Here is a 26,446-nt window from a genome sequence, read left to right as displayed (position 1 = left end):
CGCCTTATCCCGACTGCTTATAAGGCAGGCCAGGGAGGGACTCCACGTGCCGGGGCAGGGGCGTGGTCTAGTGCACCTTCATTGTGACTGGCCAGCCGGCCTCCCAATGAGAGAGCTGCATCCGGCTCTACCCAATCAGAGAACGCGTTGCGAATTCAAATCCCCAGCGCGGCCGGACGAAGGTAGGACACGTGTATGGGGGAGGCGGGAGGAATGAACCGGAAGAAAAGTGTGATGATCACATCACGTGGCGTAACCTTCCAGAACCTGGAAGTGCTTTCGTCGGGGGCCGCGAGACCAGGCTCACGTGGCTGCAGCATGGGGACCCCAGGAGGGAAAATCAACCGGCCCCGAACGGTGACTGAGAGCCGCCCCAGCCCTGCCCTCGGGGCTCTCCGCAGGGTACCCCACCCGGTGCCCTCCCAGTCCCCATAAACATCCAGTCCCTCATGGGTCTTGTACGGGATCCCCCTCGTGGTCTCAAACCATCTCCTGGGGGTCCTCTCTGGCCCCTCTATTGCCCCCATAACTCAGCCCTGCCTCTCCCTTTGCGTCACACCCAGTCGCTCCTCAGATCCCCTTTGGCGGGTTCCCCTTTCCCATTATCTTGTCTTGGAACCCCTCCCCCCCCCGGAAATCGTACACCCTGAAACGTATTGTCTCCTTGGGACACCAGCCCCATCACCCTTTTTCCCCACACGTAGCTCTGATCTATGGTATTTCTGCAGTGCTGAGCCCCAGGCCCTTGCTCCCTGCCTCCCCCAACCCTGGGTTGAAAACAGGGATGTGGGGGGGAGGATTTTATTTCTCTCCAACCCCCAAATTCTCTCTGGCTCCGAACAAGCTGGGGACCATCAGACCCTCCCTCCTCTGGCATTGTCATTTGCTAAGTGTATTATGATCTGGATTCTATACTGTTTTGCTGGGTCTGTGGCTTTGTGTCCTGTGCCCTCCCTGCCTTCCACCTGGGGTTTCCTAGCCCCATGGCTGCTCCAGAGGTGCTACTGGTGCCAGGTGGTGAGTTAAGAGCCTTGTGCTTTTCCTCCCTTAGGAGCTGAAGAAAAACCTCTTCAAAAGACGCAGGGTTTTAAGCAAAGAGAAAAGAAGGAAGCACCAGATCACAGGAGCTGTGGTGGACAAGGGACTGATCACCATCCACCACCTGAAGAAGCGTGTGTGAGTCCCCATTCCAGATGCTGCTCTGAGACGGAGGGCCAGGGAAGGGCATTTAACTATCCCAGCTCAGAATAACAACAAGGAGTCTGGTGGCACCTTAAAGACTAACAGACTAAAGTAACTTTCACTCTATGCATCTGAAGAAGTGAGGTTTTTACCTACGAAAGCTTATGCCCAAATACATCTGTTAGTCTTTAAGGTGCCACCAGCCTCCTTGTTGTTTTTGTAGATACAGACTAACACGGCTACCCCCTGATACTTGACACCAGCTCAGAATAAGCTCAGCGGCCCCTAGAAACATTCAGGCCTCACCATCTCTTCAGACACCTGGGCTCTATCCCCAGCTTTGGGAGGGCTGTGGGGTCTAGTGGTTAGAGCAGGGGGCCCTGGGATCCAAGGCTCTTGGGTTCTGTTCCCAGCTCTGGGAAGGGGGTGGGGTCTGTGGTTTTAACATGCAGCTCTCCCTGTTACCATTGGACTCCAGTGAGCACCTGCAGCTGGGAGGTAGTAGACACTGCTGATTCAACTGCTTCTCCTGGCTCCTACCCCCTCTCTGGGTGTAATATGGCTTTGTGTATCTCCCCCCACAGTTCCAGCTCGCGAGCCAACATCACCCTCTCAGGGAAGAAGCGGAGGAAGCTGATGAAGCAGATCCGTCATGCTGCCAAGGAGAAAGCCACCATGCAGGGTAACCCCTTCTTGGCTGTGACCCATGGGGCTTGGGGGAGGGTGTGTGTGGTCAGGGTCCTGAAATGGGTGAGTAACCCAAAGGGGGCCAATGAAGCTAAGAGCAGGGATGGACGGACTCTGCTCTGAAGAGGGGGCAGGGCTCAGGGTCTTCTGGCTCCTAGAATCTCATGATACTCACAATCCCCAGAACCTTCTGGGGCTTCCTGGCTAGTCCAGCGTCCATAATGCTGGACTAGGCCACGGATGGAATCAAATTCCTGCCTGCACCACAGATTCTCTGTATGACTTTGGAGGAGTCACTTCATTGCTTTGAGCCTCAGTTCTTAGTCTGTCCAGTGGGGATAATGATGCTTCCTTTCTCCCACCCTATTTAAATGGGAAGCAGGAACTATCTCTTCTCTGTGACGGTGGCCCCCCTGCATCTTGGCCGGGCGTGACAGAGATTACACTACTGTTATCTGCGCACAAATGATTTTCTTTTTCTCTTGGGCAAAGTTGAAGCTGTGAACCTGGCACAGACAAAAAAAATCACCGGCAGTGGGAGGAGGAAGAAACTTGCAGCCTCCCAAGACGTGGAGATGAAGGAAGCAGAGGCTGGGCCAGGACTGGACAGCTGAACCACCGACTCCAAAACTTGGAATCTGCCCCACCTTTGCTTGCTGCGTTGATGCCTGCAGCTCTGTGACTTTCCAGCCTCCTTTCCAGGATTCTTGGGGCAGAGAGTGTCTTGTTCTCATTCTCCTGGCTCTATTCTATGCCGGACCCTGGGTGAATGGTCAGCTCCCAGCGTCTCTGGCCTCTACCTGCTTTTCTAGAGCTGAAGCAATGCCAATCCCATCTATGTGGGAAGTGACTGGCTAAACTGGAGCTTTGACGTGTGACTCAATGGTATCCTGTGAAAGAAATAAAATCATGGCTGGTCCCTCCGTGGGACCAGAGGCACTTGGTATCTCAGCTTGTTTGTGCTGCTGCCTTTGGGGCTCTTCCATTGCGCCCCTCATCCCAGCAGTCTGTGCTGAGCATGGCGGCTGTAAGTCAGGGTCGAGAAGGGGGCTTTGTGGGAGGGAAGGGGACAGTGGCCGTGTGTGAAATGAACCATCTTTGGAGCTTACCATCTCCCTCTGGCCTGACCCCTAGAGGGACAAGCAAGGGTGGGAGGGGCTTTTTTGGTAATGAATAGTCTCCTTCTGCTTGGCCTTTAGGAGATAGGAACTGAGCTGGGCTAGGTGGGTCTCAGGGCAGTGGTTGTGGTGGGTCATTCCCCTTCAGGTAGAGCATCGGGAGGGCTCCTTCTAGGGCAGGAGCTGACTGTGCTGCGAGTGTCTGTAGGGAAGCTCACAGTTGTCTTAGTACAGCCATGACCAGGTGCAGCAGGGAGCCTGTTCCCTTTATTGGCTGAACACCCAGGGAACCTTCTCCAGCCCCGGTTAGCAATAAGCAGACTCAGGGAACATGCTGAATTTCATGCTTGCATGATGGTTTCCTTGGCAGGAGGGAATGCTGCCCAGATGCAGAGGGATCCCTTCAGAGCATACACTAAGGGGTGAGGGGTCAGGAGGAACTGTGGGAAGAGGTCAAGGAAGCTCCTACCTTACAGCTACTGCTGGACTGCACCGTCTGTATGAGGTGGTAGGGGTGCGTGACTGAAGCTGGATATCACACCTGGGGTAAAGAGGGGCCAGATGTATTATTATTGCCACTAACAGCATCAAACTGGGTCAGGGCAATGCCAAGATGTTCCCCTCTAAGCCTACAGGCAGGATTGCCCAGTGGGCGCAACATGATATGCATTATCTAAATCAACAGGGATCTTGCTGCTGGAGACAAGAGACTGGGGGATCACTACTGGTGCATGAATGAGGCAGGACGCTGGCCTGAAGGGGCCACATCAGCCAGCTCAGAACCCCAGCCCTGCTCCTGCTTTCATTAGTTACTGACAAGGCTTCTATGGGTGGCAGGGGGATAGGTAGAGCCCTGTGCAGATACAAAAATTTGGATCCACAAAGATGGCAAACAATACAACCACATCCATGGATGCAGATATCTCTGGATCTAAAGCAGATATCTGCAGATTTGCCGGGCTCTAGGGATAGGCATGTGCTTTATTGTCCCAATTGGGAGGGCAGGTCCCTTAGCAATGCTGTCCTGAGGGGACTTGGGGTGGGAGAGACCTACAGTGGCTGTCCCAGCACTGGGGGTTTGCAGTGGCTGGAGGGAGGTAGTGCTATCTTGGGGATCCAGGCTGTCCCTCAGTTCTAGCCTTGCTGCCAGACCTAGCACTAGTGTTTGGTACAAACCGTAACAAACCCTCCTGTGCTAGGGAATGGGGGAAGACACCCAAAAGTGAAACCCTTTTGCATGGGAACCCAACAAGGCTTAGATGCCCCCAGCCTAGATTTCTGCTCAATCTCCATCCCAGATCAAATCCACCTGCCCCAGGTAAGATATCTATCTCTCTCTCTCTCTTTCTCTCCAGACCAGACCCTCAACTCACCACCAACCTCACAGCCTCCCCACAATTCAGAAGGTGGCAAATCTCCAGTGCAGGACCCACCATCCAAGCCCCCAAATCCCCCCAGCTGAGCATCTCCCCGTAGCCTGGCCCTCAGCTCAGCACCCAACCCGTCAGCCAGATTCCCAAATCCATTCCCTAGTGAGACACCCCATCTAGCCCATTTCCACCAACCTTGCACCCTCCCTGGCCTGATCATCATCTCCCCAACGTACCGGGGCAGGAACCTTCATATCGGGCACCGGGTGCGGGAGGGGCCGTTTCGCTGTGACACCTTCCCTCAGTGCGCAGGCGTGGAGCGAGCCTGAGTGCTGGCACCGGGACCCCCCCGGCCCGGGATGTCCGCGCTGTGCGATCCCACGGGGGCGGCGCCGCCAGGGCCGCCCCAGAACCCGGCCCACGGGGCCCACCCGCCGCTCAGGTACCGGGAGCCCCCAAGCAGACCTCCGACTGGGAACCCCCGAGGCCTTGAGCCCCACAGCCCCTCCCCCCGGGCAGGGACCTCTCACTGGGAACCCCAGGAACAGGGATGCCCCATAGGGAAATCTCCAGAGCCACAACCCCTCCCACAGGGACCCTGCCTTCCCTGGCAAAGCCCCCCACAGGGAACTCTCGTCTGGGGTCTTGAAGCTATCAACCTTCCTCCTTCCCCACACCCCTCCCTGACCAGATCCCACCTCCCAGGAACAGGGACCCTTTCCCTCCAGCTGCCCAGCAGGAAATCCCCACTGCCCCCTTCACCTGGAGCCCCATAATGCCCACCTCTACCCTGGGAATTTGATCCCCAGCACCCTCTGCTGTTTGGCAGGGACCTCCCAAGCAGGAAATTCCCCTTTCTCCAGGTTTTGTAGGCCCACAACCCATCTGACCAGGCTATCCAACTGCCCCAGCTAGGTACCTCCCTACCAGGTAGGGACTGATCACAGTCCCTTCCTGAAATCCCCTTCTTCTCTAAGTCCTGGAGCCCCATGACAGCTTTATAGGTCTGCTCTCTCCTGAGTCATCAGGTGCTGCTTGATGTTGGGGGAGCAAGGTTTAAAGCCCAGCCCCAGTGGGTTGTAGGATACCATCCTTGTTATAATAGACTTCCTAATGCATGAGAAAGGGAACTGCAGGCTGGCGACCCCTTCATAGGATGAATGACTGGCGGCCACTCCAGAATCCTTGGGCCTGCTCTCCCTCTTCCCCCCCCCCCATCTCTCCAGGTGCTAAAACCACGTGGGAGTGAATTTTGGGGTCCCACATCTTGTGCTCCAGAGCTCAGAATCCTTCTGGGATGTCAGGCTGCTATCTAGATACGTATATATTCTCCATCTCTGCAATATTTCGGTGCCTCACGCTCGCTCATCCCTATGGCACCCTTTCCATCCCCACTGTAGCCAGGAACAGAATCCAGGTGCCCTGGTTCTGAGTCAAGTGCCCTACCCACTAGATAGCCCCCCCCGATAGCATGAGAGCTGGTGATGAGGATGATGGTGAGGAGACTTGGGATCCAGGCTTCAGGGGAAGTTGGAACATACATCCCTGCTTGCAGCCTGATGCTATCTGTGCTTCTCCCTCTTGTTCACAGTTCCCAGGAGCTGGCCCAGGAGATCAAAGCCTTCCTGAGCGGTGTGGACCCTGTGCACGGTAACAAGCTGACCATCAAGGAACATGCCCGCTGTGCCATCCTGCTGCTGCGTAGCCTGCCACCTGCGCGCAGCGCCGTGCTGGACCATCTGCGCAATGTCTTCGATGAGTATGTCTGCACCTACCTGTTGGAGCTGGAGAGCAGTGAGGGAGGGCTGGGTGCCAGGCGGGCTCAGGGGCCCAACCTGGATGACGTTGTGCAAGAGATCCAGAATGTGCTGTCTGAGTTTGTCCGCATGAACCCCAAGGCCTGGGCACCTGTGGTCTCAGCCTGGTCCATAGACCTGATGGGGCAGCTGAGCAGCAAGTATGCAGGGCGGCATGGTGTGCCCCACGCCTCCAGCCTCAATGAGCTGCTGCAGCTGTGGATGTCGTGCAAGGCCACTCGGACGCTGATGGACATCTACACCCAGTGCCTGTCCTCCATGATCAGCACCTGCCCCGATGCCTGTGTGGATGCCCTGCTGGACACCTCAGTGCAGCATTCTCCGCACTTCGACTGGGTGGTGGCTCACATTGGCTCCTCTTTCCCCAACACCATCATCAGCCGCGTCCTCTCCTGCGGCCTCAAGGACTTCTGCGTCCACGGGGCAGCCCCTGTCGACCTGCTCTTCCCCACTGCCGCTGACAAGCGGGTGCCCAAGATTGCCTCGGTGGTGGGCATCCTGGGCCACCTGGCCTCGCGCCACTCAGACAGCATCAAGCAGGAGCTGCTGCGGATGTTCCACGAGAGCCTGGGCCCCATGCGTGACCAGCAGCAGAAAGCTACAGTGCCCTTCCTGCTGCAGCTGGCCGTCATGTCGCCCATGCTGCTGGGGACTATCTCCTCCGAACTGGTGGACTCCCTCAAGCCGAGCGTGCTGAGCCAGCTGCACCAGCACTTCGCTGCACTGCCCCGCGAGGACTTGGAGAACATGGTGAGCATTGTAGTGCATCTCATCTGCCAGACGTCAGCAGGGGCCTACCGTATCCTGCAGTTCCTGGTGAACACGGCCATGCCGGCCTCGGTCATCACCACACCAGGGCTGGCCGTCCATGACAGCGTGCGCGAGGCCTGTGACCGCATCATCCAGCTGTTGCTGCTCAACCTGCAGAAGCTGGTGTACAACCGGGGCTCGGCCAGCCTGGGGGACGCCCCGCCCCGGGCTGTGCCCTTCCTGGATGAGCTGAAGGGCCACGTGCGGGAGCTGTGCGTGGAGACGCTGCGGCTAGAGCGCAAGCGCTTCCTGTGGCAGCATCAGCTGCTGGGGCTCCTCTCAGTCTACTGCACCCCCAGCTGCACCACTGACGCCCTCTTCTACTTGCTGACGCTGTCCCGGAGCCAGGAGGAACTGGGCCTGGCCACGCAGCTCTATGCTGTGCTGAGCTCCTGCATGAGCGACCTGCTGCCAGCCACTGTCAAGAAGTGCGTGTGCCAGATTCACATGGGGGGGCTGTCGGAGCAGCACATGGTGCAGCTGTTCCACAACCTGGCCCTGATTGTGCAGTGGGAGGGGGAGGGCCCTGCCTCCATGAGCGCCCAGCTAGGGGCTGTCCTCTCTCTGCACCTCTACGACCTCGGGCAGCTGCTGCTGCATCGCAATCCTGAAGTGGCTGAGGCTGCCTCCCTGCTGCTTTCCGTCTGTCCCTTGCCCCGGGCCATCCGGCCGGCTCACTTGCTTGTCATCATCCGTTCAGCTGTGCACCAATTTTTCCTGGTGCTGCACCGCCAGTGCCCCACGGGCATCAGCTACAGCACCCGGCTGCTCTCCCGTCTTAGTGGGGCCTCTCCAGCTGCCATGAAGGCCATCCTGCAGCAACTGGTGGAGGGATCCCTGCACCCAGGGAATGCTGAGCTCTTTGGAGGCCTGGCCGAGCTGCCTGCTGGGGATGATGCCAGCCTGGAAGGCACCAGGATCTCCCTGTTGGACATCAACCGGCGCTTCACGACTGCCGTCAACTTCTCTGGCAGTGTGTGGTCAGTATTCCATGCCGGGGTGATTGGGCGCGGGCTGAAGCCACCCCAGCTCGCCCGGCGGCAGGAGCCTGAAGAGATTGTGCACAATGTCCAGAACTTCCTGAGCCTGCTGCTGCGCTGCTGCCGGGGCGGGCGCTACGGTGCGCCTGAATCCCCGGCCCACACAGCGGCTGTCAACCCCGAGGCAGCCAAGGCAGTGGCTGTGGTGCTGGTGGAGAGCGTCTGCCCCGATGTCACCAACAGCGAGCTGGGCTGGCCGCCCGAGGAGCACACCCGCAGCACGGTGGAGCGCGACATCCAGATCTGCCGGCGCTTCCGTGACAACCCACTGCTCTTCCAGCTGCTGCGGCTGGTGGCAGCCGGCCCCCCAGCCCTGTGCTACTGCTCCGTGCTGTTGCGTGGCCTGCTAGCCACCCTCATGGCCCACTGGGAGGCCTCACGTCACGGTGACACCACCAGCTCACCGTGGCACCTGCACGCCTCCTGCGCCCTGGTGGCCTGCATGGCCGAGGGCTCCCTGCTGCCACCAGTGCTTGGCAACATGCACGAGATCTTCCACCAGCTGGCGCCCTTCGAGGTGCATCTGCTGCTGCTGAGCGTCTGGGACTACGTGCGGGACAACAGCCCCCTGCCCCAGAAGTTCACCTTCCAGGCCGATAAGGGGCTCTTCTTCCGCGACTTCTCCCGTGACTGTGACGTTGGGAAGTACCTCTGCGTGCTGCACAGTGTGCTGCACAAGAATATCGACCGCCTGGGGCTGCTGTCAGGGCGCTTCCAGACCTAGCGCTGACCCCCATCCTAGGACAGTCCTGGACTCCTCCCACGGCACAGCCACCCCTGCCATCTCAGGACAGTCCCAGACTTAGCTCCTGCCTCACTCCTAAAACACTGCAGTGGCTGCTTGAGTGGGGGGGGGGGGGGGCACTTTTCCCTTTTTTTTTTTTTTTTTTTTTTTAATCAATTAAGAGTAACTGTAAAATTCTCCCAGGGTTCCGTGAGGGGGTCATGGCACCTCCCACACAGTCCTTGGAGCTGCAGGCAGGAGCTGGTGCAGCTGGCACTGGGGAAACTCCACCCCCTTGTCAGTTTCTCTCAGGGACTGGGAGCTTTAGTTTCTGGTTCCAAGGGGCTTGATGGCCCAGGTTTCGGCTGCCCTGGGGTAGTAAAGGGCCCTGGGCCACCCACAGTGAGGCACTGAGCATGCTCAGCAGGTCCCAAGGCCCCATCAGCTCACTGCAAGTGCTCCTAGGCTGCTGGGCTCTTGTCTCCCCACCCCTTGTGGGGGAATTACAGCAGGGCCACAAGGTCATGTCTCTGCCCTGGGACCCAGCTAGAGAAACTGGCTGGGGGTGGGAAGTGGGGGATGCAGATGTGTTCAGTACTTCTGTTCCAGCCCACCTTCTTTCCCCACTCCCTGGTGCTGCTGAGCTGGGCCTGGGTGGATTCTGCTGTGGACAAGGGGGTCTCAACAGAGGGTAGACACCCAGGGGCCAAAACCAGCCTCCACCTCCATCTACCACTGTTGGATGGGCTCTGCGGTGGTTAGCAGGGGCTGTGTGCTGGGGCAGCCTGGCTCAATCATCCTCCGGGCCACCATCTCTCTATTGTCATGGCCGGCAACCACATCCTGCTTTGGGATCAATGGAACAGGAATTGTCTGAAGACTCCAGCTATTCAGGGGGACAAAGGGGTGCCACATCCCACACAGCTCAATCTGCTGTCGCCTTTGCCAATTCCTTCTCCTTTTCAAAATAAAGACTGAGAAGGGACTGTTGCCCCTGCAGTTGGTGTTGGGGGGTGGGGGTGGGGGTAAGGCCCCAGGACCTGCAGCTTGGGGGGTGAGGAAGTTATAGCAGAGGAGTGGAGGCATGTTGGGGGCCTTTGTGTTTGAGAGAGGTGTGCACATGGACTTGGTGTGAGTGGGTTGGGGTTGTGACTGGATGTGTTGCCAGCAGAAGATGGGGTGGGGTGGGGGGCAGGATGCCTGGGTTCCATTCCCAGCTCTGCCTCGCACTGGCTGTGTGATCGCAGGGGTGAGGGGGGGTAGGTATGTGGTGAGGTACGTGGGGGACTGTGTGTGCGTGTGGCAGTGGAAGCCCCCTCCTCCCGCGATGATTGAGCCAGATCTGTTTCCTGCCTCTGAGCTGAGCCCCCGTGTGTCTGGGTCACGGGGGAGCGGTAACTTCTGCCCCAGCTGCCTGTTCGGTCCCCCTCAGCATTGCTGGGCCCCCTGGAGCTGGAGGCTCGGTCTCCACGAGGGTGACCCTGCGGAAGTGTCAGTACCCCCAGCTGGCCACGCGCTGCCCGAGCTCAGGGGCCTGGGCCGGCGCTGCGCGGCCCCACAGCGCTCAGGCAGGACTGAGCAGAGCCGGGATCCCTTCGCCAGGGCAGGGGACCCCCTGGACGTGGGCAGCAGCCGCTGGACGTCACCTTGGCCTGGGGCCCGGAACGTCCGGGCTGTAGCACAGGGACCTCCCGGAACAGAACCGGACCCGCGCGTCCGGGACCGACGCTATTAATATTCATGACCGGGGCGGGGCCTGTACAAATAATTCAGCAACGAGGCTGGCGGGCGAGCTGGGAGGCGGGGGAGGGGCTCAGGCCGCGCCGGGCCAATGGGGAACCGAGCCGTGCTGGCGGGGGCGGTGTGCGGGGTCAGGCTCGATCCAAGATGGCGTCGGAGAGGTGAGAGTGGGGGCCGGCGGGGGAACCGGTACCCAGAACCCCCCGGGGCAGGAACCCGCCCCCGCTAGGGCCCCGAATCCCAATCGAGTCCGGCCCTAGGCCCCCCGAGACCATCCCCGACCCAGGCCCCCCAAATACCAGCCCCTCCCCCATCCCCCGCCCGGCCCAGGGCCCCCCGCCAGATACCAGCCTCTCCCCCAGCACCCCCTGTTCCGCCCCCACCCTAGAGCCCCCAATACCAGCCCCTCCCCCTCCCTAAGCACCCTCCTCTCGGTTCCTGTCCCAGCCCAACTACCCTCTACTTGGCCACCCCCAGAGACCCCCAAATACCAGCCCCTTCCCACACGTGCTCTGTGCTCAGCCCCCAGAAACCCTCCCTCAGATATTAGCTCTTCCCCCCCTCCAGCTCCCCCCAATACCAGCACCCCCAACCAAAGCTCAGGCTGCCCCGTAGACTCCAGCTCTGGTCCAGCCAGAACCTGCTAACTGCACCCAGGGCAGCTGGTTCAGAGCCTGGGCTGGCAGTGCCCTGGGGCTGTCTGCTACCTTCTGCTCCCTTGTCTCCTGGGGGGGGTGAGGGGCTTTCAAGCTCCTGAAAATCCCCCTTCTCCCGCCCCCCCCCCCCCGAGCCACTTCTGCCTTTTGCATGGACAGCTGCCCTAAAATCCCCTGTCCCAGTGGATGCTGGGGGCCAGCTCTGGCAGGGAGGGACTGTGGGGGGAGCAGCCCTGGGAGTGGAGGTCTGGGGGCGTTGTTCCCCTCCCCAGGATAATGGGAGGCATTGGCCCTGGTGGCAGGGGGCTCGATATTAGGACTCCAGGGGTGTAGTGGGGCCAGGTAGGAAGGAACGGGTAGGCTCATGTGGCCAGAGCCCTTCCCTGAGCCCTACCTGTGCCAGTGCCCCTCAGTCCTGTCCTGCAGCCCCTGCTGTCCCAGCACTGGGCTCCCCATGCACAGTTCTACTGGGGCCCTTTAGTCCAGACCCGCAGCTCTGGGATTTGCCCTGGTGCAGGGGGGAAGAGTTCATGCTCTAAGAGGGTGGCTGGCTGGCACCGAGTAGCAAGCCCCATTCACATGGTGCTGCATGGCCCTGCGGCCTGTGTCGCAAGCGCTTCCTGCAGGAAGGTGCCCTTTGCTCCGTGCCAGCATGAAGGGACCCTGTCCTTCGCCTCCTCCCCCTGCTGCATCAGGAGCTGCCCCTGCGAGGGTGACTCCCAGGTAGAACCTCTCCCAGTGCCCCTTGCCTGCATGTCGGAGGGGCCCGTGGGGCAGAGGGACCCAATAGCAGGTCCTTTAATGAGTCCCATGGCTCATCTGGCTCACCTGAGGCTTCTGCCCTGGGAAGTAGGGAAATGGGCTTCTCACAAGAGTCTGGCAGAATGAGGGGGTCTGCCAGCTATATTTGCCCTGTCCTGAGTGCCAAGTGCTGGAGGTGGGTGCCCCTAGGGCAGGACCTGTGCTGAACTGCCCCCTGCGACCCATGTTGCCCATGTAAGGGGGGCAGTGCTGTCTCTCCTCTCCTGGCACTGGGGTTAACTCTGATGCTGATGCATTAATTCCCCCCCAAGTCCCATCCCCCTCCACACACACACTGGCATTAACCCTAGCAAGGGGCCAATGCTGTCCCTGACTCAGGGCAGGTGCTGGGTACCCTGAAACCAGTGCTGCCCCCTCTGGGAAACCCATGTGCTGGGCTGGGCATTCCCCAGAGCTCGCCTCTTCTGACCCCGGCTCTCTTCCAGGCTGGGGATGGCAGCTCTCGCCTGGATGGCCCTTTGCCTCGCTGCTGCCTGTGCTGTGGACAGGAGCAACTTCAAGACATGTGAGCAGAGCTCCTTCTGCAAGTGAGTAGCAGGGCAGGGGCGTAGGGCTGAACAAAGCAAAGGGGGAACAGCGAGGGCAGGCAGCAGGAATGGAGGGGACCGGGCTGGGAGGATCATGGCCCCCAGATGGGACCAGGAGCTGCTGCTCTCTCTGGCCACTCCCCCTTGCACTGGCAGTGGGTTTCCGTGGGGGGTGGGCTGTTGTGCAGCTCCTAGCCTGGATTTTCCTCCCAGCTCTCCCCAGGGCAGGGAGCAGAGATACAAACAAGCTGCGCTGCTGTTGGGATCTGGAGAGCAGGGAGCCAGGCTGAGCTGCTCCCCTGGAGGCTGCACCTGGCGCTGGCTGCTCTAACCCTCCCCCTGTCCCCAGGCGTCAGAGGAGCGTGAAGCCCGGGAGCTCCCCTTACCGGGCACTGCTGGAGTCGCTCCAGTTCAGCCAGGACTCCATGAAACTGCAGCTTGTCAACGAAGTGAATAAGGTGAGGGGGGCCCAGTTCGGGGTGGGGGCTCGAAAGGCCTGTGGCTAAGCTAGGGCCCAGCCCTGAGATCCAGGTCCTGGGTCTGATGAGAGCAGAGGCTGAGTGGGAGTCAGGATTTCTTGGCGGTGGTGGCGGCGTCGCACTGGAAGCTGTTCTGGTACTGTTCAGCAGCAGTGGCAATATTGTAGTCGAGCCGTAAGGGGGCCTGGTCCCTGAGCCTCCATGCTGCTGGGGGACCCGCTCACCCACGATGAGCGGCATGTTGCGTGCATGGTCCTGCTGGACTTCGCAAAGCTCCAGAGCGAGTGGCAGCATCTAGTGCAGCCAGCAAAGGTACATGACCCTCACCCTCCGGGGCAGGGGCTCGACAGCTCCTTCTCTGGCCAGGTCACATGAGCCACTGCATCTGGGCAGCTCAGCCTTGGGGCCAGGGTGTGTGTGTGGGGGGGGTGTCTGTGTGCCCTGGAGTGAGCAGGACGCAATGTGGGTGAGTCCTGGGGGGATGGCATTAGAGCTGGAGACTAAAGGCTGCCGAGGTTACAGCTGGTTACTGAGCAGGGACTGGGGTGGCCGAATGAGCTGCGGTGGAGAGGTTGGCAGGAACCTTTTGGAAAGGACTCAAGCAGGGTAACCCTAGAGCAGCCAGGATATGCAGCCAGACCCCTCTGGAGTCGCCGGTATGTCCCTCAATTCAGTTCCCTCCGATCCGCACGGGTTTGGCACCCCCCCCCCCACCATAAATGTGTGTGTGTCTGGGTATGTTGTTTTTAATCTGGACACATCACTTCGGATAACCTGCCAGTCCTCAGCCAGGCCTGGTTTAGCCATTCAGAATACAACTAAAATGTGAATTCATTTAATAATTCTTGTGTAAGAAAATCAGTATTTTATTGGCGTTACAGCACCTTCAGATTTAAGACTAACTACTGCTCCTGGGTTCTGTCTCCAGCTCTGGGAGAGATGTGGGGCCTAATGAGGCAAGGGGACTGGGAACTAGGACTCCTGGGTTCTATTCCCAGTGCTGGGAGGGGAGTGGGAGCCAGTGGGTTGGAGCAGGAGGGCTGGGGCCAGGATGATGCACGACTCCCCAGCTCTTCAAAGCGATTCCTAGGGTTCCCTCTGGCCAGGGAGACTGGCTTGTCCCCTGGTGGAGGATGCTGGGGGAGGGGAGGCCTTGGGACTGGTGTGAGGCTGACACTAATTCTCCCCAGGTCCCACTCCTGCTGGAGCTGTACGGGCTGCAGGGGAACATGACGCGCATCAAGATCAATGAGCTGAGCCCGTTGCGCCCACGCTACGAGGTGCCCGATGTGCTGGTGCGCGACCCACCCACCACCTGGTAAGAGGCCTTGCAGGGAGGGGGACTCCCTTTGCTGTGCTTGGGGGAGTTGTGGGGCTAACAGCGGGGGACCCTTGGGCCTGCTCTTCCAGCAGTGCTCCCTGAGTAAGCAGATGAGGGGGGATGGGCAGGGGGTCCCCCATGGCTCTGGCCCTGCAGGCTAACTGTGTCCCCCGTCCATATCTCTGCCCTCCATCCCCTCTCTGCTGCCCCCCAGGCTGGCGGTGACGGGCCGGGACGAGAACAGTGTGGAGCTCTCATTGGGCGACTCTGGACACAAGCTGATCCTGACAGGGAAGCCGTTCCGCATGGACCTGCTGCAGGGGCGGGAGCTGGTGCTGAGCGTCAACCCCCGAGGGCTGCTGCACTTTGAGCACCTGCGGCATCGGAAGGACTCGTGAGTACCGGGGGGAGGGGAGCTCTGGGCCTGTCCAGCCCGTAGCCCTGGCAGCTGTGAGTGCCTCCCTGCAGGTGGGGCTGTGTCCCTGAGAGCCACCAGGGTTCTGATCCCTGAGGGGTGACCAGCTTCCATTCAGCTTAGTGCGCTCAGTCCAAGCCTCTCCCGGCAGGGGGCATATAGGGGGCTGGGCCAGTGCGGTGGCTGCAGGGAGAGCTCCCAGCTACTCCAGCCCTGGCCTCTCCCAGCAGGGGGGCGCTGTAGTGAGGCAGCATCCATGTTCAAGCTGTTGGTGAACAGCCCAAACCCCTCGATTTCTTCTCTCTGGAGACCATGGTTGGGGGCTGGTTCCAAGGCTGGTCGCTGGGGGGCTGGAGGGGGTAGGGGCTGGAACCCAGCCCCTTGCTGTGACTCTGTTAGGAGGCACAGCTGGGAGGGGGAGCAGTCCCTGCTGCATCTATTGTGCTCCTGGGGGCGCAGGGCCTGGTGAGGGGCAGGTGAAGGTGGGGCGGGGATCTCTCTGTCTGGAATTCCATGCACTGACTCTCGCTGTTTCTGTTTTGTTGGTTGTGCCTCCCCCGGCCCCAGTTTCTCGGATAAAGTTAGTAGCTCGGTCGGTAGCTTGTGGGATAAGATCAAGAGCCTTTTCTATAGGTAAATCCACAGCTTCTGCTACTGTCTCTGACCCCCACAACCCGCCCATAGCCGGGGGCTGTAGTAGTACAGCTGGGGAGCCCTGGGACCAATCCCTTCTTCCTCCCCCTGTGTCCAGATTTGGGGAGCCCTGGGGCTGATCCTCCCCCCTCCTCTAGTCCCAGGGGGATGGTGTTCACCCCCTGCCTCATTGTCGGGGGGGGTGGGGTTGCTCCCTCTGAGCACTCCCCAGACCCTCAGTGACTTAATCCCTGTCCCAGTGGCAGGCTGTGCCAGGCAGGCAGGACACACACAGGGAGGGAGCCGGCAGGTGCATGGGACCCCCTAGCTGCTCAGGGCAGGGGCCTGCCTGGGCAGCCACCTGCAGGAGCTAGGGGAGGGTAACATGGGGGCTCTGTGGACTTGGACAGGTAGAATCTGTTTGTGGATTGTTTCCTCCCGGGGGGTAGGTTGGGGAGGGGCTTTGTCCCCCTGGGGGCCAGGCAGGGCAGGGGGGTGGGCCAGGGAGGGGCTGTGTCTCCTGGGGAAGGAAGGAATGGGGATCAGGTGGGGAGAGGGGCCGTGCCCTGCCCCAGGGGCCATGCAGGGGGAGTGGCTGTATCCGGGGGGTGGTGGTGGCAGGGACAGGTGAGCCCAGCCCTGCCCCCCTCAGACTGAATCCAATCTTCCAATGAATGCTGTCAGGGAAGGAGCTGCCCTGGGGCTGGGAGACACCTGGCACTGTCCCCTCCCTCACAGTGGTATTGTAGCCCCAATCTGAGACTCTCTGAACCCCCTTTACACCGGTCTCCGCCCCAGCCCTCTAGCTCCATAGGACCCTGCTGGTGGTGGGATGCTTGCTCTCCCTTTGGGCGATGAGACCTGCCCCCGAGTATGTTAGCATGGGGGACCCAGCCCCCTGGACTGTGGAGTGTTGGGGTGGGGGCAGCACCCTCCCTGGCATAGAGGGAAGGCTCTGCCCAGAGGGAGAGAGTCAGGTCAGGGGTGCATCTGGGCTGGGCTGTCCCCTCTCGCCCCCCGTCCCCGCTAACCTGGTGCCAGCCTGTGCGTGAGTGATTCCTGCTTTTAGAGACTAACGGTGCCTGCCTGCCCTGGAGATGCAGCTGTGCCCAGCTTGGGGCGTCATCCCTGGTGCTGCCGTGCCCTGGTGGTGCCCAGGGCAGGTGCTGAGCCGGCTCTTCTTCCCTCTGCCTCTTTCAGGGAGGAGTCAAAGGAGTCAGCCCCGGAGGGCGGGGCAGCCGAGGAGGAGACCAAGCCAGCTCTGCCTGGGGACCAGGAGTCCAGTGAGAAGAGCACAAAGGTGTGTGAGAGAGAAGGGGACTCGTGTGGAGCAGGGGGTGGGGGCCCTGTGCAGAGACTCAGGTGGCTGTGGTTGGGAGGACTTGTATGGCAGAGGGGGTAGAGCCTCTGTGGGAGGGGGTAGCTGAGCAGTAACTGGGTGCAAAGGCACGTAAAGGACTTGCCTACCGTGCCCCATGCACGTGGAGGCTGGCCTGCTCCCCCAGAAGGGTGCCCCGTGGGTGTGAATGGGAGCTTGGGGGCACCCATACTCATCCCTGCAGCTCCCCTGTCTAACTTCCATCCCTCTCAGTCAGAGGAGGTGTCAGACGGGCCGGACCGGGCTGACGAGGAGCTGGGTTCCTGGGAAGAGACGTTCAAGACCCACACGGACAGCAAGCCCAATGGTGAGAGCCATCCTGACCCCACCGTGTGGGGCTAGACGGGCCAATTACTCTGATCTGGAGTGTGGGGGTTACTGAGCTAGACGGGCCAATTGCTCTGATCGGGGGGTGGGGGGTATTACTGGGCTAGACGGGCCCATTGCTCTGACCTGGAGCCGGGGGTTACTGGGCTGGACAGGCCCATTGGTTGGAGGAGACCAATGCCCATGCCTACCTTGCCCCATAGAGCCTTTTGCTGTGGTGGCGCTGGCAGTGGGAGTGACGCTGGGCCCCAGCCTGTACAGCCAGCATGGGGGCATCGTGCTGGGGCGAGGAGGTCCCTTTCTGGGCAGGGCCTGGCGGTGCCATGCTGCCCCAGACCCCACGGGCTGCTGAGAGCTGCAGCGTTATCACGACCCCCTCATTCCAGGGCCGACCTCGGTGGGGCTGGATTTCTCGCTGCCTGGCTTTGAGCACGTCTATGGGATCCCGGAGCACGCCGACAACCTGCGCCTGCGCACCACTGAGTGAGGAGGGGGCCCGTTGGCGCTGTGGGGGGTTCTGTGCCTGTCTGGGCCCATGGGCGATGCAGGGGTGCTGCTCCTGTTGGGGCTGGGGGGAGGGGAGGCTGAGGGACTGTTGTGGGACGGGGTGCTGTTCCTCTCAGGGTTGGGGATGGGAGGGGCAGGGCAGTGACCTGATGTGTGTCCCCACAGGGGGGGTGACCCATACCGCCTCTACAACCTGGATGTATTCCAATATGAGCTGTACAACCCCATGGCACTGTACGGCTCCGTGCCACTCCTGCTGGCCCACAACACCCAGCGCACCCTGGGCATCTTCTGGCTCAATGCCGCCGAGACCTGGGTCGACATCAGCTCCAACACAGCTGGCAAGGTATGGGGGCACTGGCTCCTGCTGGGCTGGCAGGGCGGGATTCAGAAATTGTCTCCTGGGGGGATAGTGTGTGTGTGGGTAGTTCCAAGCGGGGGGAAGGAAGCTGGTTCCAGTGGGGTACAGGGTGGGGGCTGGCTCTGGGTGGAGGGGTTGGAGGGGGAGCGGGTACTCCCCTACCCCCCAATGCTGACGACTCCCCCTGCAGACACTGTTCGGGAAGATGCTGGATTACATGCAGGGAGGCGGCGAGACCCCCCAGACCGATGTGCGCTGGATGTCGGAGAGCGGCATCATTGATGTCTTTCTGCTGCTGGGGCCTGCGCCTACCGATGTCTTCAGGCAGTACACAGCCCTGACTGGTACAGGCCAGGTTGGGGGAGTTACCGAGCCCTGACGGGTATGGGTGGTGGGGAGAGGGGGATACAAGGTCCTGGTGGGTACAGGCCAGCGGGTGGGGGTACGTGGCCCTGGTGGGAGGCCTGGGGGAGGGTTACTAGCCCTGATGGGTACAGGTGGGACGGAGAGGGGGATACAAGGCCCTGGTGGGTACAGGCCAGTGGGCGGGGGTATGTGGCCCTGGTGGGTATAGGCCGGGGGGGGGGTTATGCAGCCCTGACAGGTACAGGAGGAGGGAAGAGTTTACGCGGCCCTGATGGGCACAGAGAAGTGGGGATGGGGTTATGTGGCCCTGACGGGTCCGGAGGGGGCTGCGTCAGGCCAGGCTGGGGGGTCTCTACACAGCCCTGTCAGGGGAGCTGGGTGCGAGGGAAAGGTGGCTCCATGGGGTGGGTGGGGCGCCCCATATATTGGTTCCTATTTCCCCCAGGCACACAGGCCCTGCCCCCGCTCTTTGCCATGGCCTATCACCAGAGCCGCTGGAACTACAACGACGAGGAGGACGTGGCTGCTGTGGACGATGGCTTCGACACGCATGACATCCCCTGCGATGTCATCTGGCTGGACATTGAGCACACCGACGGCAAGCGCTACTTCACCTGGGACCCCAACAAGTTCTCCCAGCCCCGCAACATGCTGGGGCGCCTGGCCGCCAAGAGACGCAAAGTGAGAACCCCACCGGCGCCCGCCCCGCCCCGACTTCTCTGGCACCCACCCACTGATCCCTCCCAAACCCGACTTCTCCGGCGCCTACTCCCCAACACGCTCCCCCCTGACCCGACCCGACTTCTCTGGCGGCTGCCCACCAATGCCCCCCACACACCCGACTTCTCCGGCGGCTGCCCACCAACGTCCCCCTGACCCTACCCTGCCGGCGCCTGCCCAGCAATGGCCCCTCCAACCCGACCCCACCGGCGCTCCCCCAACCCAACTTCTCTGTGCCCACCCAGCAAGGCGCCCGCCCCAACCCAATTTCTCTGGTGCCCACTCACCAATGCCCCCCTCCCCGACCCCGCCAGCGCCCACCTGCACTCCCCGGTGCTACTTCACTGAGGACCTTAGTCGGTTCCCCCAGCCCCGCAGCGTCCTGGGCCAAGAAATAGAAAGGGAGATGTCCTCACCACCTCAAGCCACTGGGGTGGCTGCTGGCAGGAGGCCCTCTGTCAGGTCCCTGCAGAGGTACATGGCCATGAGCCCAGCCTGAATGGCAAGGAATGCCCTGCCCCACCTGACCCCCCTCGGACTGTGGGGGTGCCCGGTTCAAGTCTCTGGCCCCTCCCCCCAGATGGTGTCCATTGTGGACCCGCACATCAAGGTGGACAGCGGGTACCGGGTCCACAACGAGATCCGCTCCCGTGGCTTCTATGTCAAGACCAAGGACGGCAGCGACTATGAAGGCTGGTGCTGGCCAGGTGAGCTGGGGATGCTGTTAGGATGGGGGACAGGGCTGTGGCCTGGGACAGGGTGGGGGTGGGGCTGGCCAGGAGGGGGTGCCTGGCAGAGTGCTAGGCATGGAGCCCCTAGGGTGTCACTAATCCTCCCATTTCCCCCCCACCCCAGGCTCGTCTGGCTACCCCGACTTCACCAACCCTGAGATGCGTGCCTGGTGGGCCAGCATGTTCTCCTACGACCAATATGAGGTAGGATGGAAGTGGGGCCATGGGCAGGGAGTGGAGCCATGGGGTGAGCTGTCCCCACACTCAAGTTGGGGGTCCAGCATTGGGCTGTCCCTTGACTCAGCAGTTTTTCCCAGGTGGGGCAGGAGGACTGGGGTGCTGCCTGTGTCTCATTGCCCCCCCGTCCCCCAGGCCTCCATGGAGAACTTGTACATTTGGAACGACATGAATGAACCATCCGTGTTCAACGGCCCTGAGGTGACCATGTACAAAGACGCCCTGCACGAGGGCAGCTGGGAGCACCGCGACCTGCACAACCTCTACGGCTTCTACGTGGTGAGGGGGCATGGAGCACTTGGGGGGCATTGCCACCTGCACAACCTTCTATGTGGTGAGGGGGCTCGGGGGGGGAGGGGGGCACTGCCACCTGCACAACCTTCTACGTGGTGAGGGGGCCCTGGGGGGCACAGCCACCTGCACAACCTTCTACGTGGTGAGGGGGTGGGAGACCCGGGGGGGACACTGCCACCTGCACGACCTTCTGTGTGGTGAGGAGGTCCTGGGGGGGCACTGCCACCTGCACAACTTTCTACATGGTGTGGGGAGGCACCAGGAGTGTTGGGAGCTCAAGAGCCTCTGGTGGGAGGGTTGGCCCATGGCTAAGGGGGATGGGGAAGTCACCCCCATGGTGAGATCCCAATGAGGGGGGTTCCCAGTACAGGAAGTGTGTCACTCACCTGGGGTTGGGGATTGCAACCCCATGGTAGGCTCCCAGGGGGATGGGGTTTCCCTAAGGAGGGGGGAGGTCCCAGTTGGGGAAAGGTGTTGGCAGACTCTGCCCGTCACCCTCACAGGGTCTCTTTTCCCTCCGGCAGCAAATGGCGACAGCACAGGGACTGGAGCAGCGCTCGGGGGGCCTTGAGCGCCCCTTCGTGCTGAGCCGTGCCTTCTTTGCCGGCTCCCAGCGCTACGGTGAGTGGGTGGGTTGCGCTCTGACCCCCGGCGCCCTTGCGCGGGCGGGTAGTGAAGAGGTTGTGATGGTTTTCAGGGGACCCAGGACTGAGACTGTGAGGTAGGATAACGGAGACAAAAGGGTCCCACACAAACCAGAAGCAGCACCCACTTTCTTGAGACACGTCGCAGGCTGATCTCCTGGCGAAAGCCCTTTCGCTCACCCTGAATATCCTTTGCAGCCTTTCAACCAAGGCTGGTTGTGATCATTTTCATGAATGTGATTGCACTGCCCAATTGCTTCCTACATGCAGGAGAAAGGAGGGGCTTCTTGCCACCTTTTATCCCCAAATTTCCTTGTCTGTCCCCAGGGTCACCCCATGGCAGTGTGCCACCTCCCTGTTGATTTCACATCCCTCCCCCCTCTTGACTTCATACGCAATCGGGGCTTCTGCAGCGTTGGTTTACAGTGCTCCATTTACATGCTGCCCAAGAGCCAGGTGAATGCACACCTGGTATGGTGGAAAGCTGTTGGGCAGCTCTGCCTGGGTACCGCCTGGCAGACGGCGTGGTCAGTATCCACAGGTACCTCACGTCGTATCTTCATACGTTTCACACCAATAGCAATGACCAGTCTGAGCCTGGCTTTCATTTAAGACCTGGCACGAGTGTTTTTGGTGCACCAGACTGCACATCCCAGGGTCAGGGGAGTCTTGTAACCCCCTTGAGCACAGGGGACTGCTCTGTCCTTATTCCTTTCTCTGGCGCCCACCCCCTCACAGGCGCGGTGTGGACGGGAGACAACGCGGCCGAGTGGGACCACTTGAAGATCTCCATCCCCATGTGCCTGAGCCTGGCCCTGGCAGGCATCTCCTTCTGCGGTGGTGAGTGTGTGCATGGGGCAGGGCTGGCCTTGGCTGCTGGCCTTGGCTGCTCTCCTTCCAGGCTGTGGCTGAGGGCTAGGGGTTGGCAGGACAGGGAGGTGAGGGGGAGTTGGGGGTCAGACTGGTCACTCCTACCTTGGCATTGTCTCTCAGTGGATTGGGGGCCTGAGGGGCTTAGGGTCAGGCTTTCACCTCTGGTGCTGGGCGGAGCAGGGGGGGTGTTGGGGTCAGACTGGGCTCTTTCCACAGCCCCATCTCTTAGGGGGCAGGAGGAAGGTTGGTGGGGGACATTGGGGACTGGGGTCAGACCAGGCACTCAACTTGGCCCTGTCTGTCCTGCTGCAGCTGATGTGGGTGGCTTTTTCAAGAGCCCGGATGTGGAGCTGCTGGTGCGCTGGTACCAGGTTGGCGCCTACCAGCCCTTCTACCGAGCCCATGCCCACCTGGACACTGTGCGGCGTGAGCCCTGGCTGTTTGGGGAGGAGAACAAGGCCCTGATCCGTGCTGCCGTCCGCCAGCGCTATGCCCTGCTGCCCTACTGGTACACAACCTTCTACCACAGCTACCGCTCTGGCCAGCCTGTCATGAGGTGAGCAGAGGTTGGAGGATAGAGATCTTGGGGCACAGGCATCGCTGGATAGTGCGGGAGCTCTTGGGCTGGGTAGTTGGGGGGCTCTAGGGTTAGGGACATGGCTGAGGATGGAGTGGGAGCACCGCTGGAGAGGGCAGCATTGGGGACAGTGTGGGACCTCTTGGGGTGAGGGCATGGCTGGGGATGGAGTTGGGGGATGCGTTGCTGGGTAATGGGGGTGGCTCGGGGCAGGGGCACTGCTCGTCACAGAGTGCAGGAGCTTGAGGGGCTCATGGAGGTCAGTGTCTGGTCGCCCCCCTCATGCCCTGCTCTGTTCCAGGCCGCTCTGGGTGGAGTACCCTGATGATGTCACCACCTTCAGCATTGATGACCAGTTCCTGATTGGTGAGTGCCCAGCCCATGGGGATCCCTGGCTGGGGGGTAGGTACTGCCCTCCCCTTCTCTCCCCCTCCCACCCCATGTCCTAGCTGCTGCTGACCTTGCTGTCTCCTCCCCCCAGGTAATGCATTGCTGGTCCACCCGGTGACGGAGCAGGGAGCCCGTGGCGTGCAGGTCTACCTGCCTGGCAAAGGAGAGGTGAGGAGGGAGGTGGCTTGTGGTGGAAGGGCAGCGGGATGCTGAGAGCTATGGGGCACTGGCTGTTGGCATCCCCTGTAACTTCTCCTCTCTTGGCAGGTTTGGTATGATGTCCACTCGCACCAGAAGCACCATGCCCCCCAGACGCTTTATGTGCCTGTCATCATGAGCAGTGTGAGTCATGGAGGGGCATCCCCACTGGGGAATGGGACAGGGGGCCTTCATTTCTAGGGGGCTCTGGCTCTGATCCAGCTCCAGGGTAGAGGGGTTGGCTGGCTCAGTGGGTGCGCAATGGGACACGGCGCCTTTCCCCTCCAGGGGCATGGCTTCGATCCAGCCCTGAGGGGCAGCCCTGGCTAGGGCCACTGACCACTCCTCTCCCTGCAGATCCCTGCGTACCAGCGGGGCGGGAGCATTGTGCCGCGGAAGGAGCGGGTACGCCGCTCATCGGACTGCATGTACCGTGACCCCTACACACTCTACGTGGCGCTCAGCCCCCAGGTGAGTGATGCAGGGCCCCAAAGTGGGGGTTTTCTAGTAACCCTGCCACTATTTACCAGCTTCTGTCTCCACACAGGGTACAGCAGAAGGAGATCTCTTCATTGACGATGGGCACACGTACAACTTCGAGAGCAAGGCCCAGTACCTGTACCGCCACTTCAGCTTTGCCAGCAACACTCTGACAGCCAGGTACCCACATGGTGCCGGCCTGTTACTGGTGCCGCACCTCTCCTCCTCCTCTCCTCCCCAGCGCTGGGCTGCCACCCCACCCTGTCCCACCTTGATGCTGGTACCCATGCTGCACCAGCACAATGCTGACACCCCTCTTCCCAAATGGCACTAGCCCACAATTCCTCCCAGACTGCCAGGTAGCCTCCCTTCCCCCCACATACAGTGCTGGCCTAGCAGTGCTGCCCACCCTGGACAGCCTGGCTCTGTCCCCTATCTGGCAGCCTCTGACCCCCAGGCTCTGTCCCCTTTTCTAGATCGGCAGATTCCAAAGGCGTCTTCGAGAGCCCAGCCTGGATTGAGCGGGTGGTGATCCTGGGAGCAGGGAAGCCAGCCGCCGTTTTCCTCAGACAGCCTGGTGAGTGCGGGCACAGGGCCAAGGGGCCTCTGGACTTCCTGGTCCAGTCATGGGGGATGGCAGTAAATGTCCTGTGGGGGTTGGGTCCAAGTTGTGGGGTGGGGGAGAGTGCTCCAGGGAACTCTCCTTTCTAATGGCCGCCCCTCCTGCAGGTATGGCCGATACACGCCTGGATTTCCAGCATGAGCCGGAGACCTCTGTCCTGACTCTCCGCAAACCTGGCGTCAACATCGGAGCCGATTGGAGCATCTCCCTGCGATAATGCCGTACCGTGGGGGTGGAGGGGGGGGCTTGGAGTGAAGGATGATGCTCCCCCACCCTCCCCCCAGCCTTCACAGGCAGGGATGGGGCCTTGAGCCAGCAGTACCCCACTCCTCTCCCTGTATCTCAGTGCTGGTCTCCTCTGAGAAGGGCAGACGGGAGTTCTGACACCACCACCACCACCCCCAGCCCTCCACAGTGTAGGGGTGGCAGGGAGGTGGGAATGCCCAGCCCCTACCACCCTTATCTTTCTCTGAGCTGCTTCATAGACTAATTTCTAGCAATATTTGCTCCTGGTTCTGAATGACAAATCTTTGGGCTGGGAGCCAGGTTGGTGTGTTACTGTCCCACACCCCTTGCTGATCAGAGGCCCCTCCTAGTAGGGGTGGGAGCAGGAGCAGCTGCCAGTCACCAAGTTCTCCAGAAACATTTAGGTGCCCCGGCACAAAAGTGGGACCAAACACTTTGGCTGGCCCGATCCTTTGACACCCCCCTTCCTGCCCTAGAAGGACTCACTACTTCTCTCTCACACACTTCTGGCTGCCCTTCCTCTATGGGTGGTGCCCTATCTAACTCAGCCTGTCCCCTAAGCAATGCTGCTGGACCAGAAGCAAATTTTGGAATGTGCAGGTGCAGGGAGCCTCCCTGTATCCCACCACTGGTGTGGGAGGGCACCCTCACCTTCCTGCAGCCCCTGCCCCCATCCCATGGTGGGGGGGAGGGGCAGGTTGTGTACTGCCCCTGCAGCTGGGAAGGGGAGGGTTCTGCTGTTTCAGGTATGGATGACAGCGACTCACTGTCGCTTGTATTTATAGTGGTGAGGGAGCAGATGGATCATGTGGGATTGGGGATCAGAATCCAGACTGTGGGCAAGGGGAAGAACTAGCTGCATCTTGGCTCACAGTGAGACCTAACGGTGCCTCTCAAGCTGCTAGGACTGGGCCCAAATGCAGCCTCGTCCCCTCTCCTGGCAGGAGAAGTGACAGTGAGGGGTAAGGGCGGGAGTATTCGTCCCTACGCCCTCCCTCGGCTCTTCCAATGTTGCTACCTTTGTCCTGCCACTGTCCAGGTGTCTGTGGGGTAGCATTCCTCGCACAGAGGGGCAGAGCTGGCACTGGCATGTCTTTTTATTCCCAAACTGCCTCCTCCCCCCAGATGGATGGACAGACAGAGCCACGGGCGGCCTGGCCCTGCAGGGGCCGAAGCAATCATTGACTTCATGTTTTGATAAAAGATGAACAATAAAAAGAAAAAAAAAAAAAGTGATGTTCTGGGTGTCTCTACTGGGGCTGGGTGTGGTGGCTCAGAAACTGCAATTGTCCCAACTCTGGTTGGCCCTGGGCCTGATTGCTCTATTCCTCGCTACCTGTGCCTCAGGGACCCTTCCTCCCCCTATCACCCCAGCTCTACCCCCCCCCCCCCCCCCCCCCCCCCGCCGGCGCCTCGGGCACCCTCCCTCCCCCCATCACCCCAGCTCTGCGCCCCCGCCTCCGGCTGGTGCCTCAGGAACCCCTCCCCCGCTATCATTCTGGCTCTGGCTACTCCTGGGATTGACAGCTCAGGACCCTTCTGTCACTGCTCCGGGGCTGGCAAAGGCCAGAGCCGCCGGCCATTCTCGCTGGCTGGGCGGTGCCTGTTCCCCTCCCGCGTGGGGCTCGGTCCACTCGGTGGAGAGGGACGCGGAACCGCTTCTCTGTGGGGGCCGGTGATTGGCCGGGACTTAGAACCCAGGAGTCCGGGCTCCTGCAATAAGGACAGGAAGTGGGGGAGCTGCTGAAGGGATCGGACCGGAAGTGAGTTGCAGGGGGCGGAGGACGAAGGAGACCTACGGGACCCGGACCAGAGTGGGGGCCGGACCGGAAATGCCGGTGCCGGGTGCGGAGGAGGCTGCAGGGCGCTGAGACCCGCCTGCTGATCCGCTCCCCACCCCCCGGGGCCGGCGCGGTGAGTAACCAGCCGCGGTCTCCGTGGCAACGGCAGCACGTTCCTCCCCCGCGGCGCGGTCTCCATAGCAACGATGGGACGTTCCTGCTCCAGTGGTGCGATCTCCCCGGGCCAGTGCCGTGTCCCCTGTCCCCCTCCGTCCCCGTGCTGCGATCTCCCCGGGCCAGTGCCGTGTCCCCTGTCCCCCTCCCCACCCCTCTGGTGCGATCTCCCCGGGCCAGTGCCGTGTCCCCTGTCCCC

General features: G+C 61.0%; 4 protein-coding genes across 7 annotated transcripts in view; all 4 read left to right on the top strand.

The window, feature by feature from the left end:
• The first annotated feature begins 198 nt into the window (after positions 1–198).
• CUNH11orf98 (chromosome unknown C11orf98 homolog) lies at positions 199–2,808 on the top strand. The gene is made up of 4 exons (XM_024204242.1): positions 199–357; positions 1,052–1,176; positions 1,767–1,864; positions 2,362–2,808. The coding sequence occupies exons 1-4, from the start codon at positions 214–216 to the stop codon at positions 2,481–2,483; spliced, it is 489 nt and encodes a 162-aa protein (XP_024060010.1). The 5' UTR covers positions 199–213; the 3' UTR covers positions 2,484–2,808.
• Positions 2,809–4,695: 1,887 nt separating this feature from the next.
• Positions 4,696–8,878, top strand: INTS5 (integrator complex subunit 5). The gene is made up of 2 exons (XM_024204247.2): positions 4,696–4,799; positions 5,949–8,878. Exons 1-2 carry the CDS (start codon positions 4,717–4,719, stop codon positions 8,746–8,748), a joined length of 2,883 nt encoding a protein of 960 aa, XP_024060015.1. The 5' UTR covers positions 4,696–4,716; the 3' UTR covers positions 8,749–8,878.
• Positions 8,879–10,593: 1,715 nt separating this feature from the next.
• On the top strand, positions 10,594–25,520 carry GANAB (glucosidase II alpha subunit). Of its 4 annotated transcripts, none has more exons than XM_029911213.1 (24): positions 10,594–10,649; positions 12,392–12,493; positions 12,843–12,951; positions 14,163–14,290; positions 14,508–14,687; positions 15,276–15,341; positions 16,542–16,641; positions 16,933–17,026; positions 17,433–17,529; positions 17,719–17,899; positions 18,105–18,258; positions 18,726–18,961; positions 19,581–19,707; positions 19,856–20,247; positions 20,787–20,883; positions 21,645–21,746; positions 22,092–22,335; positions 22,658–22,722; positions 22,838–22,914; positions 23,014–23,088; positions 23,302–23,415; positions 23,492–23,604; positions 23,901–24,001; positions 24,154–25,520. In XM_029911213.1, the coding sequence occupies exons 1-24, from the start codon at positions 10,636–10,638 to the stop codon at positions 24,261–24,263; spliced, it is 3,078 nt and encodes a 1,025-aa protein (XP_029767073.1). In that variant the 5' UTR covers positions 10,594–10,635; the 3' UTR covers positions 24,264–25,520. The 4 variants fall into 4 exon arrangements, with proteins under 4 accessions (XP_029767073.1, XP_029767070.1, XP_029767072.1 ...); XM_029911210.1 differs by lacking the exon at positions 10,594–10,649 and adding an exon at positions 11,409–11,867; XM_029911211.1 differs by lacking the exon at positions 10,594–10,649 and adding an exon at positions 11,904–12,081.
• A 599-nt stretch (positions 25,521–26,119) lies between these two features.
• B3GAT3 (beta-1,3-glucuronyltransferase 3) overlaps positions 26,120–26,446 on the top strand; it is an 11,105-nt gene continuing 10,778 nt past the window's right edge. Inside the window, exon 1 of the mRNA XM_026650486.2 lies at positions 26,120–26,206. The gene's annotated coding sequence lies outside the window, so the exon portion shown is untranslated. The remainder of the gene's footprint in view (positions 26,207–26,446) is intronic.

The sequence above is a fragment of the Terrapene carolina genome, unplaced genomic scaffold (genome assembly GCF_002925995.2).
Source record: "Terrapene carolina triunguis isolate 2854851 unplaced genomic scaffold, T_m_triunguis-2.0 Scaffold89, whole genome shotgun sequence".
Taxonomy (NCBI): domain Eukaryota; kingdom Metazoa; phylum Chordata; order Testudines; family Emydidae; genus Terrapene; species Terrapene triunguis.
Note: the sequence above shows the minus strand (reverse complement) of the source record. Positions and strands in the feature narration are given on the sequence as shown.

Bases quoted from the DNA above. Each gene is read 5' to 3' on its own strand.
- INTS5 (XM_024204247.2), top strand. From the start codon at position 4,717: ATGTCCGCGCTGTGCGATCCCACGGGGGCGGCGCCGCCAGGGCCGCCC. The intron at 4,800-5,948 runs GTACCGGGAGCC...TCTTGTTCACAG, and splicing joins GGGGCCCACCCGCCGCTCAG to TTCCCAGGAGCTGGCCCAGG.
- CUNH11orf98 (XM_024204242.1), top strand. From the start codon at position 214: ATGAACCGGAAGAAAAGTGTGATGATCACATCACGTGGCGTAACCTTC. The intron at 358-1,051 runs GTGACTGAGAGC...TTCCTCCCTTAG, and splicing joins AAATCAACCGGCCCCGAACG to GAGCTGAAGAAAAACCTCTT. The intron at 1,177-1,766 runs GTGAGTCCCCAT...CTCCCCCCACAG, and splicing joins CACCACCTGAAGAAGCGTGT to TTCCAGCTCGCGAGCCAACA.
- GANAB (XM_029911210.1), top strand. From the start codon at position 11,734: ATGGCCCTGCGGCCTGTGTCGCAAGCGCTTCCTGCAGGAAGGTGCCCT. The intron at 11,868-12,391 runs GTAGAACCTCTC...GCTCTCTTCCAG, and splicing joins CCTGCGAGGGTGACTCCCAG to GCTGGGGATGGCAGCTCTCG. The intron at 22,915-23,013 runs GTGAGGAGGGAG...CTCTCTTGGCAG, and splicing joins ACCTGCCTGGCAAAGGAGAG to GTTTGGTATGATGTCCACTC.